The sequence below is a fragment of the Miniopterus natalensis genome, chromosome 1 (assembly GCF_054644295.1).
Source record: "Miniopterus natalensis isolate mMinNat1 chromosome 1, mMinNat1.hap1, whole genome shotgun sequence".
NCBI lineage: Eukaryota > Metazoa > Chordata > Mammalia > Chiroptera > Miniopteridae > Miniopterus > Miniopterus natalensis.
The window spans coordinates 58,078,679-58,096,535 of NC_142081.1; the positions used below are offsets into that span (position 1 = coordinate 58,078,679).

The 17,857-nt window shown below is 50.1% G+C and overlaps 1 protein-coding gene across 2 annotated transcripts in view; it reads right to left on the minus strand.

Moving 5' to 3' along the window:
• The window catches only part of STARD9 (StAR related lipid transfer domain containing 9), a 101,933-nt gene that overhangs the window by 14,735 nt on the left and 69,341 nt on the right, over positions 1-17,857 (minus strand). For both annotated transcript variants that reach the window (XM_016212304.2, XM_087822090.1), the window contains 3 exons: positions 12,621-12,811; positions 11,711-12,182; positions 76-10,224 (listed from right to left, as the gene is read on the minus strand). In XM_016212304.2, the coding sequence (XP_016067790.2) occupies positions 76-10,224; positions 11,711-12,182; positions 12,621-12,811 (10,812 nt within the window). The remainder of the gene's footprint in view (positions 1-75; positions 10,225-11,710; positions 12,183-12,620; positions 12,812-17,857) is intronic.

Here is a 17,857-nt window from a genome sequence, read left to right on the forward strand (position 1 = left end):
TCAGCTGGTAGCCTTCTCCAATTCTCTTTCCTCCTAAGCCACCCTTGCTCTCCCACTCCAGGCTGGGGGCCTTACCGCGCATGGAGCTCCTCCCAGGTGGACAGCACAGGTTCATCAGCAGTGAGCGCTTCCCCCATCCCACTCTGCAGCACCTGGAGCAGGGCATCTGACTTCCCAAAGCCGTGGTGTAATTTTGCTTCTGTGAGTTCCGTGCTGAGAGAGAGGTTCTGAGCCCCAACTTGCAGGGGGATCGGCTTTCTCTGGGAGCACTCAGGATCCTGGCTCTGGTTATCAAGAGGTTGTGAGGGATGCTGTCCCTGCTCTCCAAAGCTGAGATCATGTCTGGATCTCAGCAACCTCATCACTCCTAGCTCCCCAGGAGAGCCATCCTGAACCCCACACCAACTATTAAATTTGTTATGCACTGGGAGGTCCCTCAGGCTGTGAGGCTGGGGCTCAGGGGCCATGCACATCTGGGAACTGGAGCGCAGCAGCCCCTGAGGTTGGCAGGCCTCAGCTGAGCCCAAGGTAGAACCCTGGAGCCTTGTCTTATCAGTCAACCCAGGGACAGGGCAGGGGCTGAGGTCCTGCAGGCCTCCCCATGAAGAGCGATTGTCTAGAGTGGGTTGTAGCTCCACTGGAGATGCTGAACTCTTACCCCCATTTTCTGTCCTGCTCTGCCATTTATTTGCCCCCCTACTGCTAAGTGGGCGACACTGCAGGGAAGCCATGTCCTCAGGGACAAAGCCCTCAGCCAGCCTCTGACTCCTGTTCCTCAGTGGTAGAGGCAGCAGTCTGCTCTGGACCCAGGCGGTGTTTCGGGGCTGAAACTGCTGAAGGGACTGCTCTAAGAAATGAACTTGGATTTCTGAGCTGTGCTGTGGGCTGCCTTGGGAACTCACCTCAAGGACGGACCTGTCCTCATTCCTTTCTAAGGAACTTCTGCCTTCTTCACACAGAGCCTGCACTCTCTTGGAGCTACCTGGCTCATCAATGGTTTGAAAATAATTATCCATTGGAGGCCTGGAGGAGTTGAGGGGAAGGTCCAGGCTGGAGACAAGCTTCTGGTGGCCTTCAAGAGGTTGCACTAAAGGGGCTGAGAGAGACAAAGAGCCTAGGGGGAGCCCTGACCCTTGAGTGCTAGCACTAAGGGTGAGGATTGGGGAGGAGGCCCTGTCCACCAACAAGGCACTCGTGGAGCACACCTCCTTTGGGACCCTAGGCTCCCTGACAGACTCTGCAGCATTGGGGCAGGGTCCTGGAGAGTGAGAGATGCTAAGGCTGGGGCTGCTGACAGCCAGGCAAGAGGGTTCCTCTGGCTGGGAGCCAGGAGGCAGGGAAGCATCAGGAAAAGCCTGGGGGCTCAAAGAAGGGAGGTTCTGTCCAGGCGGGGACTTCTGAAGCCTCAAATGAGATGAGGGTACTGGAGGGCTCTGCGGCCTGCAGTGGGTGCTTTCTTCTTGAAGATCTGGGGGTTGTGCTGGTTTCCATGCTGTTTCGTCTGCCTCTCTTTTTTGAACTGTCCCCGGGACATGTCCTTTTTCTTGAGACATGGTGGAGATATCTGAGCCCAGCACTTCAAGGCCCACATTGACCTCCTGAGGACTGGCTTCTGGGGCCTGGAGGTGTGGAGGTGGTGAGGCCAGGTCAGTCTGGATGCCCTCATCTATGGTGGTCTGAGTACAACCGTCCATCATAATGGTCCAGGGTGTCTCACCTGGGGTCTCCCTCTTGGTGTTTCGCTGCTTTTCAGACACACCTGGCTGGGAAAGACTCCCCAACAGCTCTGAAGTACTGTGCAGAAGCTGCGAGAGGTGGAGAGACAGATTATGCATGCTGGCCCAGGAGGCCAGATCAGAGATTGGCATTGCACTAGCTTCCGAATGAGCAGAGATGTTGGTGTGGCTCCAGTGGAGCCTGCAGCCCAGGGTCTGTGTGCCCTGCTCCAAGGTGTTCATCCTAGACTGTCCCACAGGGCTGCCTGCCTCTGATGGATACAGCAGCATAATCTCATCCACTGGACCTGCAGCACTTCCTTCAGCCCAGGGGGGCTCACTCCTCATACAGCCTGCTTCATCAGGGGTACCTGGGAACTGGGCTCTCTTTTCAGGACCCTTAGTGGGGGGTGTTCCTTCAGGGCCTATCAGGACGTGGTGGTTCCCCAAGGCAACTGAGGAATCCCATACTTCCCAGGCCTCCTGTGAACCTCGAGTATTTTCAATGCTGCTATGTTGGCTTGCCAGGCCCTGGGCATTGGTGTAGGTACTGAGGTGGGAGTGGAATGGGGTGTTCCGGTCCTCTAGGCCATTGTCCATGCTGGAGCACCAAGCTATTTTTGATGGTACCAGGCCCCGGGATGTCTGGCTATAGGAGACATCGACTGCACTACCAAACACACATTGCTTCCAGCCAATGGGCGGAGGACCCTCTGGAGGGCAGGGCGGAACATAGGGATTGACGTCACTGGAGCCAAAGTGCAGTGCTCCTTTGTCCGCCTGAGAAAACCACTTCTCTGACTGGGCCGGGCCATCCAGGCTCTCTGGCTTTCCCTGCTGGGCCTGTTTCACTGCATCAGACATCCAATGGGTCATGAAATTGGGGGTTGGCATGCATGAGGGTGTTGAAGGCGTTGGGTAAGGAGGGCTAGCAGGTTGAAGGAGCCTGTGATAAGTAGAACTAATGTTCAGGTTAGATGAGGCTTTCTGATGGTAGCTCTCAGCTTCTGGAGATGTTTCCACTGCTGGCTTTTCTGAGGAGTGGCCCCTAGGATGTCGGTTCCACAATTTGTTATGCTCCTGTGTCTCTTCATCTGTGGGGGAAGGAGGTTCTACACTCAAGTTCAGTTCCCGAAGAGATCGGGAAGAGCTGACTACTGAGAACTGTGGTCTGGGGGTGAACCTGGAGTGACTGGGGCCAGAGAAGATTGCAATCACAGGAAGTGAGCGCCTGTGGTGGGGAGCCGGTTGCTCCCTTCCAGAATAGGGGTGGCCAGGGCTCTGGGCCACAGGCCCCATGGGGTTGCTGGCTGAGTCTTGAAAGCCTGATGAGTACATCTTGGACACAGGGGCCTTGGCCGCAGCCCCCTCCTCTCTGCCTGCATCTCTCATCTGACAACCATCCAAACCACCTTCATCGGAATGTGGGGGACGCATGCCCTGGTCAGGGTCTTCGCCATCACCTGAAGTCTGCTCTCTCTGCTGCTTCTCCTCCTTCCAGGGACTGCTAACCTGGGGACTGGAGACGTGCTTTAACTTCGCTGCGAATTTGGCTTGGGGATCCAAGTCACTGTGATCTCTGGACTCAGTGGAAAGTTGTGGCTTTTCTGGAAGGCATCTTACGGCATTTTCTAAACATCCATGCTGTGGTTCCACCAGCAGCTCATTCTCAACAGACCCTTCACTTAAACGCAGGATGTGTTGTCTCCTGGTTGTTGCAGGTAGTTCTGGCTGTGCATTCTGGCCACCTACTGAGCTGTCCTGAAACTTCCTCACTGGCTCAGAGCACACACCTTTAGGAAAAGGGGCAGCCTCAAGCTCTGAGCTGGCTTTCTTCTCAGCAACCTGTTCCTCGGGATCCCCTACAGCAACTGAGTGGCTGACGGAACTGGTTGTCATATCAGGGGCAGAAGGGGAGCTGCATCTTTGAGCCAGAGACAGGACAGCAGCAGTGGCAGAGGGTTCTAGTGTGCTACTGTCTGTTGGTCCAAATTTCACATAAATGCCTTTGGGCTCAAGGCCATGCACCAAGAAAGTATCAGAGTCACTGGAATAGCTCTCTCCTCTCTCATCCATTCCACAGACCCTACAAAATACTTTGCAGATTGGGTGGAGAGTTTGTGGGGCAGCCTTAGAAGTCCCCTTCCCCAGGTCACCATCTCTGTGACACAGTAAAGTGGGGGAAGGGGAGGAGCAGGCATGAGAAGCAATGGGTTGAGGGTTGCACAGTTGTTGACAAGGAAGAGTTCTGCTGTCTTCTTGTCCCCCAGATGGGCTGAGTGTCCTTCTGCCTTCAATGCTCCCTGAGAAGACAACACAGTCAAAAGTTTCCTGTGGACATCTGCACAGAGCCTCTTCCCTATCTTCCCCAGGATCTGGACTAGGTCTCTTATCTGGCAATGGAGTTGGCCCGAGAAGTTTGCTGCCTGCCCTGCAGGCTTCTGCCAACCCAGAACCAACATCCCCCTTCACACTCTGCTGTGAGGGGGCTTCCAGTTCAATTCTTCTCAGGGATCCAGGCAGGACAGCATCTTGTTTGGGACTTTCCCTTCCTTCTTCTAAGCCATTGGAAGCCTGGAGGTCCTGGACACAGTCTTGGTTAGGCCCTAAGAGACTGGCAGAATTCTGAACATCACAGATCACAAGCTGATTTTCAAAATAGGTTGTTTTTCCTCCCTGTGCAGCCACTATGAAGTTACCTGACCCTCCTCCATATGTGGTGTCTAGAGTTCTAGGTTCTTGTTGTGCCTGGCTGCTCTCTTGACTGCCAGGGGGCATGCCCTCTGCCATCTCCCAGGGAACTAACTGGATTTGCCGACTCACTCCAGGATCGTCAGAAGGGTCCTGAGAAGATAAGGCACCCACTACTTTCTCTATTACCCTTCCGTCCTCCTCTATAGCTACTGAAGGAAGACTGTCCAAGCCTACATGATCAGCAGAAGTTACTCTAAATGCTTCTTTCTTTTTCTCTATGATTTCAAAAGGACCAGAGTAACAAATAAACTGCTCATCTGCTCTCAGGAAATGTCTCAGTTCTCCAGAATAATGGCTTTTGCCTAGAGCAGGGTCAGCATGGGAGGAAGTCTGTGAGGGCTGCCATGACCCTTTAACTTCAGTGTTGGGCAAAGGCTGAAAGCTGTCTGCAGAGAGGGATATGGTCTTAAGGACATTCCTCTTATCAGTCCACACATGTCCTAGTTCAGCAGAGGGAGATGCCACAAAAAGTCCCTGTGCTTCACCCATATTCCCAGTCCTGTCTGACACTGGCTGGTCCATTTGTTGACACTGAGGTCTGCCAGGGGCCCTTGAAGAACATTCAGGTTCTAATAAAGTCTCATAGTAAGGAAGGACTGTGCCCTCAGCCACCAAGTCATGAAGCTGCTTTCCGTGGGCCTTTGTCTCTCTGATTTCCTCCAACACAGCCAGGCCCGTGGATGTATGGGCAGAGGGTTCCAGGTGTGGCTCCAGGGGCATAGGTGCTGAGAAAGTAGCCATGGTAGGACATAGGTCCTCAGCCTCCTTCTTTGCCTTCTGCCCTACCTCCCTGCCTTGGTCATTACCCTCTTCTAAGGGACAGCTGGCACTCTTTTCAAGCGGGTTAGAGACCATGTTCAGGGAGCTGGCTCTTTCTGTTCCTTTCTGTACAGCTGCCTCGGCTTCAGAAGCAGAACCCACCCTGGTACTCAAGCCCATCGAGGTGTTTCTGGGACCCCCTCCTTGGTCTTGGGGGCTGTTGCTTGCTGATCTCCTGCCCTCAGACCCCTGAGGAATTGTCTCTGGTGCACTGGATTGATCCCGAGATCCCATAGCCATGAAGATCGCAGACCCACACCAAGCAGTGTGTGGCATGGAGGAGCCCCCTCGAACATTTCCCTGAGGGCTGTGGCTTCTGAGCTCTCCACTCTGGCCCTGACATCCTGCTTCAGTTACCCAGAGACTGTCAGGCATTTTCAGCACTGTAGGATCCAGCACATAGTCAACTGAAGAGATGTCTGTAGCATCAGGAGCACGAAGACAGCTTCTTGGTGGTCTTAGGGAATTCAGTGGCAAGGTGTTACTCGGGTCTTGGTGGGGAGCCGTAGAGGAGTCTGGCCAGCTCAGCAATGGGCCAGTCTCCTGGCGGAAAAATCTGCCCATACAACGTCGGCTTGGACTAAGAAGTTTCTGAGTGGGTGAGACCATTCTGTATTCCTCTTGTAGTCTCTCTCCTCTTTGCATAGTCATTTCTTTAACTCTGCCTTGAACTTTTGGCTCCTCTGGGTTAAAACTACTTATGTGTTTGGGAACTTGACTTTCCTGAAAACCTTTCACAGTCTCTGATTTCTCAAGACTTTCCAAGCCACAGGGCTGCCCTCTGGGGCTTGATGATATAAGCACCAACTCGCTTTCCTTCTCAGAGGACCACTCAGGCCTGGCCTGCAAGGGCACAGCTCTAGCCAATGCTTTCGTCGTCCTTGGATTAACAAAAGTTCTGGGGCACTCACTGTGAGTTGTACGTGCCCCTAAATAATCACAAGTGTCCCTGGCCGGTCTATCTAATACAGCTGGGAGTGTGTGCTCTCTCACACATTTAATGTCTTGTACCCATTCGCTTGACTTGAAGGGGCTCAGGGTGATTTCCTGGAGCTGGAGATCTTCCCCAGTGCTGCTGTTACCCTCCATTTCACCATCTCTAAAGACAGCATCATCTGTTTGTTTTGGAGAAGGCTGATCCTTGAAGTACAAGTGGTCTCCACAGCTGCCTGGCCTCAGGACATGGTCAGCCATCTCCTCGCCCTGGAACACAAATTCATTACTGACTCCTAGTGTGTGGGAAGCATATAGCTGCTTATTCTGCTTGGATTCGATTTCCAAGATACCATTTTCTAGCTGCATGACACTCTTAATTAGCCTGGCCATTTCATCAGCATTGTTAACTCTTTTATTCTGCTTCTTTCCAGAAGGTGGTTCTCTGGGATTTAATGTTTCTTGCGACTTTCCAAGGCCCTGGCATTCAGTGAGGTTTCTTTCCTGAGAGTATATAACTGACTGGAATCTTTCATGTGTAGATTCTGTCCATGGAAGCTTATACTCTTCTGAGCTGTCTTTGGGATGGAGAGATTTTCTAGAAAGCCCAGTTTCATTCTTCCCTTTCCCCTTGTGGGTTGGACTACCATCCTGGACCATTATCTTTGGGCTGCTTACTCTAGGATGTGATCTAGACTTCAAAGAAAAAGCAGTTTCCCCTAGCATATCCCTGTCAAGGCCTAAACTGATGGTTTTATAGATGAATTCAGACCTGGCCCCAGAAGGGAGCTGTCTATTCCACCCAGAGGCCTGGGTATGTCTTAGGACTGTATGCTGATCTTGCTGTTCCTCCCCACCTGCCTGAGATTCACAAATAAGAAGAGGCTCCCCAGACCCAGAACTATCTGAGGAAACATTGCAATATGGCTGTATAGTAATCTTTTCACCCTCCTTGAGTGCTGGAAGACTCTGTTTATTTAAATTTCCAACTTGATTTTCACATTCACATACTTCTGTGCTGGCAGATGTAAGAAAATGTCTGTTCTGAGCAACAAACAAATACACTGAATTATGGCTTTCTTCTTGAATATTTCCAGGGCATTTCCCTATTTCTCCACTAACTTCCTTGGTGCTGAAATCAACTGGCCTCTCTGCTGTGACCTGCTGCAATGAGGCAATCTTGGAATTCTGTTTTTGTAACAGCACTGGCAAATTACTCTTTAAATAAACATTCTGGAGTACTTGGTAGTCATGACCAAAGCCCCAGGCTTCCCTGGGGGGTGGGGAATACACTCTTGCTTCTCTGCAGGCCGGGATCTCTAAGGCAGTTTCTGTCAGGGCATCCCGGCTTTTGGTCATGTAGAATGTTTCTAAGGGAGGTGGTTGCAGGGAAGATGGGAATGAATTCCAAGGAGCAGAGTGGAGGTACAGCTCTGGACCCGTCGGAAAGGCAAAGGAAAGATTGGTGTGTCTTCCAACCACTTCCTTGGAGCTCTCCTGGTAGTCTGCCTTCTCTTCCTGTCGGGGGTGGTGGCTGTTGCGATTTAATTGCCCTGCTTGGCCACTACTCTTCTTCCTGAGAGGAACACAGCATTGGGGCCAATGGTCTTCAGTGGCTATGGTGACATTACTGTGACAAGGGTTCTTCAGAAAGAAACATACATCAGAGGAAGTCATCAATCTAGGCTTCCTCCCGCCACTCTGGGAGGACTCTTCCAAGTTGTTCTGTTTGACTTCATATGCTTCTACCGTGGACTTTGCTACCTTGTTCTCTGCTGCAAAGACCTGTGCATTTGTAGTTCCAGAGGTCGACGATTCTACGTCTGCTGAATAATTTCCACTGTAACTCACCTCTTTCTCACTAGTTGTAAAGGCATCTGAAGTACCTTCAAACTCTACACTCAAACTGTCCTGTTCTTTCTCTGCTCTCAAACGCCTAATTTGGGACATATGGATAGGAAAGTTGCTGAAATTCAAACTGTTAGATACCCTAGAACCAACTGCCAATAGAGTATCTCCTCCTTTGCCAGAAGCTTGGGTCAGGAAACCACAGTCCTTCTCGAGGGAGGTGAAAGCTGGCCTGGGCTCTCCTATAGCCTCCAAAACAGGATGAGATAGTTCAAGGAGGTACTTGTGCTGAAGGGCAGCCCAGTCCCTCTCACGGGCACTGCCTACATGAGCAAATGAGGCATCAGAGGCAGGCAGCACGCTCGACACACTGGAGTTGTTGGATGTTTCAGAGCTGCCCTGCTCGGCTGTGTCAGGGACACCTCTGGTCTGAAAGGTGCTGTCAGCTACTGGCTGAAGAAGCCTGTAAGACCCCCAGAGTGATAGCCTGGATGTATCAGAAGCAGGAATTGTGTACACAGCTCTTACACTGCAGGGCAGCTCAGCACTGTCTCGGGGCAGTTTGGAGGTATAGGACAGGACTGCTTCTGCACCTGATGGCTTTAGTCCTTCCATCTTTGGCCAGTATCCAGGCCTCTCCCAACCACAGGGGTGAAATTCCTGGATATCAGGACTTGGACATAAAGAACCCACTATTCCTTGGGGGCTGCTGGGATTGATCTTGGAGTCACAGGAAAACCAGGAATCCATGGACAATAGAGGGCTCCCTCTTGAAACCTGCATGCCTTGGAGAGAGTTGGCTTGCTCAAAGGAGCTTGTCTCCACCTTCCACTCAGGCTGCTCACAGGGGAGCTGGGGCTGGGAATCAAGGTAAAATGAACTACTCATTGGCAAGATGGCATCCAGCCTGGCTCCTGTTCTTTGAGTGATGGGACCAAGCCTGTACATTGCCTCCTGGTCCACTATGGGCAGACTGGAGGTCTGCAGGTGCCAAAACGTCTCTGTTGGCATCTCGTCAGCTGAACTGAAGAAAGGCTCTTCTTGCTGATATTCCCCCAGTTCTTCCTCAGCGTCAATCAGGCTATCCAGAGAAAAGCTCCTACGAGCCTGGGTGAATAGTCCACTGTCCGAAGATGTGGTGAAGCCCCTCACAGTGGCTCTAGCTCTGGCCCTGGGGTGACCATAGCCATTGGTGAGATAACTGCCCCCTGGGCTGTTCTGTGGGATTTGGTTCCCATTCTCAGTCAGCGAGTCCTCGGATATTTGGCTGTTGTCACTTTCAGTGTTCTCTGGCTCTGAGAGATGCTGTTCCTTCCCCTGGGGGTTCCCTGGCTTCAGTGGCTCCATTAGGTCTTTGGCACAGACACAGGAGAGAGAATCCACCGAGTAAGTGCTATCTGCATCCGATAAATCACCATCTTTTTCTCTCCTATGATCCATTACTGGGCCGACATCTGTGAGTGATGCCATGGTGTCTGGGTCTCCTGCACTGTGTTGCCTCTTCAAGGGGAAACGAAAGGACTTTTTGGTAATGTCTCTGACCCTAGTTGCCAACACTCTCTGCTGCCCTTTTGATGCCCTGCTTGGAGAAGGTGGTTTGGATTCTATCCAAAAAGTCTTGGCTGCCTTTCCATGCCCAGCTGCCTGTCTGGATCCATGGGGATATGAGGAACTGCAACTGGCTCCTTTAGCAGCCTTGTGGGTCCCAAGGTCCCCTTCTTTTCGCCACCCTGCTGGTCTGTGGCCAGAGTCTGATAGTCCCTTAGCCCTCCAGGTCTTGCTAGAAGGTGTGAGGGCGTCTGGCTCATCCCTTGGCTTCAGCTTGTTAGCTGGTTGGCCCAGAGATGCTAAGTTCTGGGACACCATTGGGTGGGGATGCTTGCCCACTCTCTCCATTTCCTGGATGCTGGAAGACTCAGAGCTCATGCTGAAGCAGGTGCCTGGGGCCCAGGATCTCCTGGCCAAGGCTGCCCTGGCTGTGCAGAGCTGCCCCTCGCCTGAGGAACGAAGGACGTTGATGTTGAAATGCCCTGTCTTTGGAGGGTAAGGAGCAGCCTGGGACAAAGACTCTTCAGATTGGCTTTTCTCTGATGTCTGATCAGTAGAGTCAGGCATAGGAGGTAACGTGGTGGAGGGGCCCTGATTCCGGAAAACACTGTGGGGAAAAGGAAAGCCATCTCAGAAAAGAAAGCAGTCCCTACTTCCTGCTGACAGAGGGACTATAAAGTCCCACCTAATCTGCATTGAAAGAAGTTAAAAATTAGGCCAATGTCACTGTCCCCTATAGTCCTTCATGTCAGAGAAAAGCTCTATAGGTACAAAAGGAAACTGTGGACTATAGACCTAGCTCTCTATACCTCAGTTTTTTTATCTTATAAAAAGGTTGAATTGACTCTGAATCTAATCATGCCTTTAAAGAAAACTTCAGTTAATAGGCAATACAAAGAACAGAGGAACAATTTAAATGATACTACAAGGAATCAAACGGACAAATCTATAACATAGCACATTCTAAAGAACTGGCTCACTCTCTTTTAATAATCAATGATATGAAGAAATAAAAACAAAACAAAAAATTAAAGAAACTTAAAAGATATAACCACATGTGTGTGTAAATCCTATATAGATCTTCATTTGAACATCTAACTATAAATAGATATTTTTGAGGCAGCTGTAGAAATTTGAATATGGCCTAGATTTAGATTATACCAAATAATTCATCTTAATTTTGTTAGGTGTGATAATGACAATGTGGTTATAGTAAAAGTCCTTATGCTTTAGAAGTGTATACCTGATGTAGGATTGAAATGGCATGATGTCTAGGAGTTGCTTTAAAATATTTCATCAGAAAAAGGAATGAGGGGAGATAAAGCAAGCATGGTGACTCCAGATAATTGCTGAATGGGTTAGGTATTATTCTCCCAAGTTTGTGTATGTTTAAAATTTTTTCATAATAAAAAGTTTTAAAAAAGCCTGCCTACTACTCTGAAGACCAGAGAGGTGAGCAAGCATAACCCCACAGACGTTAATTGTCTACCTACTATGGGTAAGGCCCGGGTAGGCCCAGAGCATAAAGAGGTAGACACAGTCCCCTGTTCCAAGCAGTCTGGGCGATAACATATCCTCACCTTGACTAAATGTAAGGAGTGAAGGAGAAAAGAAACAAGAAAGATCCCAAATTGAACCTGGAGTCAGAAAGATAATGTTCTCCTCGCTCACCAGTTGGGAGGTGGGGTCAGGAAGCTCACTTGAGGTGGCAGGTCAGGTGGGGAGGGAGGAGGAGGGAATGTGTGGGAACAGAGTCTGGTTTGAGGCAGGATGAGAGGGAGGTGGGGCAGGAATACACAAGGATATGTAAGTGGATAGTCAGGGTCTAAAGACAAAAAATAAGGCTCACACAGAAGATCACACCAAAGCAGGAAGAGCTGCCACTCAGAGTGGGAGAAAGAAAAAGCCTGAGTCTTAGGAGATATCAACTACAGAGAAAGAAGGAGTCAGAAGAGGGAAAGGGTGACAAGGAAGAGAGGAGTAAATACATCTTTCCATTTTACAGATTGAGGAAGCTGAGGCATTGGGAAGTAAAGAGCACGGCCTGGGCAACAAGGCTTTAAACCTCAACCAAAGCTTCCAGGTGGCTGTACCTGTGTAGCTGGGGCAAGTACTGGAGGCAGAGGCTTCGGAGGCTCAAAGAGCTGCCACTTGTCGATCTGCTTCTACCTTGATGCCCTGTGGCCGTGGCATTGGAGCTGGGGACCTGGTGTTGGGGGTCTTGGGGACAACCATCCTGGAGCCAGCACAATGCCTTGAGCTGCTCCAGTCTCCTCTGGGCCTCCAGCAGTCTCTGCTTCTTAATGATTCTCTCTAGCTGAAAAGAGACCTTTTTTCGCCGGACGGTCCGCTCTGCTGCCCGTAGAGCTCGTCTCCGAAGGAACTGACGTGGTACTGCCCTCTTCTGGCTTCGGACCAGTGGGGATGGTTGAGTCTCAGGATATGTCTGAAGCCAAGAATCAGTTGGCACAGAGGCCTCAGGTTCTTTCTCTGCTACACGGTCTTGCTGATGCTGATGTTGCAAGCTGGCCAACCAGGTCTCTTCTCTGAGCCACCACTGCTGGTCTGGGAACCAAAAACACCCTGAGAGAAGGTCAGCACCTCCCTCCCTGCCGGTGGCTGCCTGGACTCAGACACCTCCGGCCATGGCTGGACCTATACAGAGTGAAAAAGCTGGCCGGGGTGACATCCCCTTACCACAGGGCAAGGGAATGAAGCCCCAGGCCTCGGCACAGCAGTGGGTATATGCTAGGACAAATGTGCGCAAGAGAAGGAGTGAGCAGAGGTCCATTACTCTGAGGGGCAATAGGAAGCTGCTTCCTTATTCTTGCTTCCAGACCCTTGTAAGAGCCTCTGGTCTCTAAAAAAAGAAGAGAGAATGCCTAATGCCAAAGATTCCATCATATCACAAAGAAAACAAAGGGGAGAATACGGAAGTCTGGGGAAGAATGAAAATGAAGAGATGAGAAGATGAAGCAGACATTGTGAGCAGCGGGCACCTACTGTCTTTAATCTGCCAGCTGACATGCGCCTGGTCCAATTCCAGGTCCTGCTTGGCTCTAATCTGTTGCACTAGGATTCGCTGCCTCAAATCCCCCGTGTAGCACTGCTGCTGCTGAATCTCGGCCCTCTGGACTGTCTCTCCAGCCCTGGGTAGCTGGTGGTCCTTGTCACGCTGCTCCCCCAGCACTTTCCTGTCACAGAGGGGCCAAGGTTACCCAGGGAAATGCAAATCCATCTCAGTACAAACCAGTGGACATCTAAGTCCCTCTGAGAGAGCCCATAAATTCAACAGGGCAGAGAGGGCTTTGGACTTCTGGCAACTTGGGACACACAGGCGTGGTGTCACAGGCAGCTAATGATGTCATAGTGCAGGAGGGAGAACAGTCCTTAGACTAGCGTATTCTTAGATTGTGGGTTTAGCACAATCTAAGAAAAATAACCAGGAAAGTAAAGCAGTTTTCAAACAAACAAAAAGCCCTGAAACATTTTAGCTAAGTCAAGAAACTTTGCCTTTTTTTTTTTCAAAAAAAGGGTATTTGCTGGAAACAAAGTTGAGCAGAAGCCCCAGAGTCCCTGTGGAATGGAGAGTCTTGCACACATGTTCATAGATTACAACTACACCTCCATTCCCCGAAACAGAAATCCTCTGAGAGCTGGTGGTAGGCGGCAGCCATTCCAGACAGAGAATTTACACAACCACACTTGTGTGAACCAGCGCTGGAAGAGGGTTCAAGAGTTTTAGACTGTAACATACCCTTCAGAGATATATGCTGAAGCATTTTCTGATGAATTTGTCTGGTATTTGCTTAGATCCAGTGGGGAGGAGTGGGGGAAAGTGAGTGGGAATGTAAATGAAACAAGATTAACTATGAGTTGATTGTTTGTAGTGTATTTGGAATTTTCCATAACACAAAGTTCAAAAAGAATTTTAGATTACAGTCATACTTCATTCTGCTACTAGGTTCCTGGGTGACCATGGATGACTGAGAGCCTTCCCCTAAAGACTGGCAGCTTATGCCTGGCATGCTAACCTTGCCCTGGGTCACACATAACCTTCTAGAGAGGACCTCACATGCTATTTCTGCAGGGTCACTTCATCCCTGTCATTTGGGTTCCTAAAGAAGCAAACTGAGTGGACGTTCCAGGATGGCAGTTGGAGGGGGAATGGCTGAGAAGGGTCAGGATCCACCAGAGGCTCACAAAAGTGCCTTAATCCAGCCTCCCTCAGCCTTCATTCCAGCCCCAGGATGCAATGACTGGACACTAGAACCAGCTCTCGGCCGAGCAGCATGCTCTTAAGCGGTTCACTCTGCTCAGGAGATTTACACTTTGCAGAGCAGAATGAAATCACAGAGGGTTTCAAAGCAGAGGTTCACTATAGCCTGTGGGCCAGATTGGGTCCACTGCCTGTTTTTGTGAGTAAAGTGTTACTGGAACACAGCCACACCATTCATTTACATCTTGTCTAGGCTGCTTCTGAGCCACAATGGCAAAGCTGAGTCTCAGCAGCAGAGACTCTAAGTCCTGCAAAGCCCTAAAATACTACCTGGCCCTTTACAGACCATTTGCTGCCTCTGTCTTAGAGGAATTAAGATTCCTTAATGTAGCTTTAGGAGGACAGTAAAGGATGGATGGGTGGGAGAGTGAATAGATGGATAGGAGGTACGTGGGTAGGAGCTGAAACATGAGCAGTGTCTTCTCTGTGAAGGATGCTGTGAGGTGATTCAAAATGCAGTGGGGGTCGAAACAAGATGGCAGTGTAGACAGAAGCTGCACCCGCCGCCTCCCGCAACCACATCAAGATTACAACTAAAATACAGAACCACCATCGCTCAGAACCTCCTGAAATCTGGCTGAACAGAAGCCCTACAACCAGGGAACTGAAGGAGCATTGAGACCGGGAGGAGGGGAGGAGATGCTGGCGGATCCGGGTTAAATCATGGAGACGGGGCCGCGGGCCCACACCCGGTGCCCCAGTTGAACCCCGGGAGGACATCTCCGCAGGGGAGGTTTCCTGGAGAAGGGAGGGGTCCCAGCCCAACTAAGGGCTCCCAACCCAGGGCTCCAGGGCCAGGAAGAGACGTCCCCAGAACTCCGGGCTGTGAAACCAGCGGGGACTGTGGCTGAGGGTCCCAGAGGCTGCGGGAGCCCCACGCTTTCCTCTCAAAGGGCCCGCGCACGGACTCACTCAGACGCGCTCCCTCTGAGCCCAGCGCCGGGCAGCAGCCTGAAAGGACCTGGGACACTCGGGGAGGAACTAACCTGCCTGAAATTGGGGCGAGGGGTGGAGGGGCGGCTTCCTCCCAGGCAGAAGAGCTGGCATTGCTCCTTTGGCGAGTCCTCCCGGCACACAGCCGGCAGGTAGGTGCCATATTTGAATCCCCAGCACCTCACACCTTTGGCCCCTCCCCACCTGCAAGCTCATCCAGGCCATTTCCAGGGGCTTTTCTGTGTAAGTGGCCTCTCAAGCCTCATGCTTAGGACTTTCCTAAAATTCCTCAAACAAGCAGCAGCATGACCCATAGGGCTTGATAAGTGGCCCCAGGCCTGGCAGTAGCAGCAGCCTGCACTGGCTCATAGCTTGGCCTCTCCTGGACACCTCCAAGCCCAGCATAACTGGCAGCCAACTACAGTTTGCTGTGTAGCCCATGCTGGGTGGCCCTGGGCAAGGCACTGGCACAGGCTGACTTTGCACCTCCCAGGAGGCCCCAGAGATAGTGCACCTGGTGCTCAGACTCAACCACACTGGATTACAACCCTACCACATCCACGAGTGACACTCAAGGGGCGCACTTGGTGAACACCAAAGCCCCACTGAAGTAAATCCTGTTCCACAGGGGTGTCTCCAGCACAGCAGCTCTTTGGCTGTAGTTGCAGCTGGTCCTCACAGCTGATTGGCCTGGGGGTCAATCCCTCCCAGTGACACCAACAGCAACCAAGGCTCAGCTACAACAGGACAGTGCACACAGCCCACACAGGGGAGCACCTAGAAGGCCCAGCTCAGGTGACTGGGGAGGCTGAGCCACTGGATCCTACAGGACACCTACTACACAAAGCCACTCTACAAATTCCAGGAGACATAGCAGCTCTACCTAATACACAGAAACAAACACCTGGAAGCAGCCAAAAGTGGAGGCAAAGAAACATGTCACAACGGAAAGAACAGAAGAAATCTCTAGAAGAGGAACTAAATGAAATAGATCCAAACAAGCTAACAGATACAGAGTTCAGAATTTTGTATTTAAGGATGTTTAAACATATTATTAGGGAAATAACTGAGAAAATCGATAATATAATAAAGTACCAATTTGAAATGAAGGCTACATGAACTGAAATGAAGAATAATTTACAGGGAATCAACAGTAGAGTAGAGGACGCTGAGAATCAAATCAGCAATTTGGAACATGAGGAAACAAAAAACCACCCAACCAGAAGAGCAAGAAGAAAAAATAATCCAGAAATATGAAGATAGTATAAGGAGCCTCTGGGACAACTTCCAGAGGCCCAACATTCGTATTATTGGGGTGCCAGAAGGGGAAGAAAGAGACCAAGAAATTGAAAACCTATTTGAAAAAATAATGACAGAAAACTTCCCCTATCGGGGGAAAGAAATAGACTTACAAGTCCAGGAAGCCCAGAGAGTCCCAAACAAGAGGAACCCAAAGAGGCCCACACCAAGACACATCATAATTAAAATGCCTAAGGTTAAAGACAAAGAGAGAATCTTAAAAGCAGCAAGAGAAAAGCACTTAGTTACCTACAAGGGAGCACCCATACGACTGTCAGCTGATTTCTCAACAGAAACCTTGCAGGCCAAAAGGGAGTGGCAAGAAATATTCAAAGTGATGAAAAACATGGAACTACAACCAAGATTGCTCTACCCAGCAAAGCTATCACTTAGAATTGAAGGTCAGATAAAGAGCTTCACAGATAAGAAAAAGCTAAAGGAGTTCATCACCACCAGACCAGCACTACAGGAAAAGTTGAAGGGTCTTCTTTAAGAAGAAGCTAATGAACAAAAGAATCTGATGAACTAAATAGATCCAGAGACACTGACAAATGCAAAAGACGATCATATTTCAGAGGAAAGAGGGAAAGGAGGTGGAGGGTGGGAAGAGATTAACCAAAGAAGTTATATGCATATATGCATAACCCATGGACACAGTCAATAACGGGGTGAAGGCCTGGGGAGGGGGTGGGAGCAAAGTGGAGGGGATCAACTGGGGGGGAAAATGGGACCCCTAATACCCTCAACAATAAAGATAAAGAAAAATAATAATAATAATTTTAAAAAATAAAATTAAAATAATAATATGAAATTTAAAAAAAAAATGCAGTGGGTCCAAGGACTAGGACAGGCCCAGATACTTGAATGAATGCACTCTGGGGGAGACTGGCACTGACTACTGTGGGCAAAAGGCCAAATACACATAGTAGAATGGACATAAAAGAGCAAAAACACTTTGATGCATGTGAGGCAAAAGTCTAGGGATAGCAATTGGAATAAAAAAACAGTTAATGCTACACAAATAGAAAAAAGCAGTTAATGGAAAACATTTTATACATGTGTCATGTCCACCCTACTACTCCAAAATTTGTCTGACTACAGACATGGCAGAATTACACACATAAGCCCATCTGAGTGTCTCAGACAAACCCAGCTAAGATCCAGACCAGCAGATGCAAGGGGCAGGGAGGGGATCTTTATTCTGAATTCCCGGAGAGTATTTAGCTTCCTTCTCTGACATCTTGAACCCTGGTTACAATTTCTCCCTCCCTGGAGGAGAGCTCTCTCTAGCCCTCCTCTTGGAGAAAGGCAGCTGCCAGTCAGTTTCTGATAATCCAGTAGTTTCCTTCACAGCAGCATCGAGGCCTGTGAGGAGAGATGGTCTGGGAGGATCACTACAGATACCGCACACTCTCCCGAGATGCCCCTGTCATCACAGTGAAAACAGCTCCTCTGCTAAGTACATCAGCCAAGTTCCCAAAAAACAAGTGAGAAAGAAAATACCAACCTTATGCTACATGTCTGGGTAGAGTACCAAGGGCAAGCCTTCAGTTACCTGCCAGCCAAGGACTTCTGTCTCTCTCAGATGACTGCCCCCTTCATCTTGAGTGGCTCCTGCCTCCCCCAGCTGCTGCCTGGACCCCTCCTTGCCAGGACTCCATGGCGCCCTCCCGGTCACCTCAGAGTCTGACAGCTTCTGCAGCAAAATGCAGCAGCATCTACTCACTAA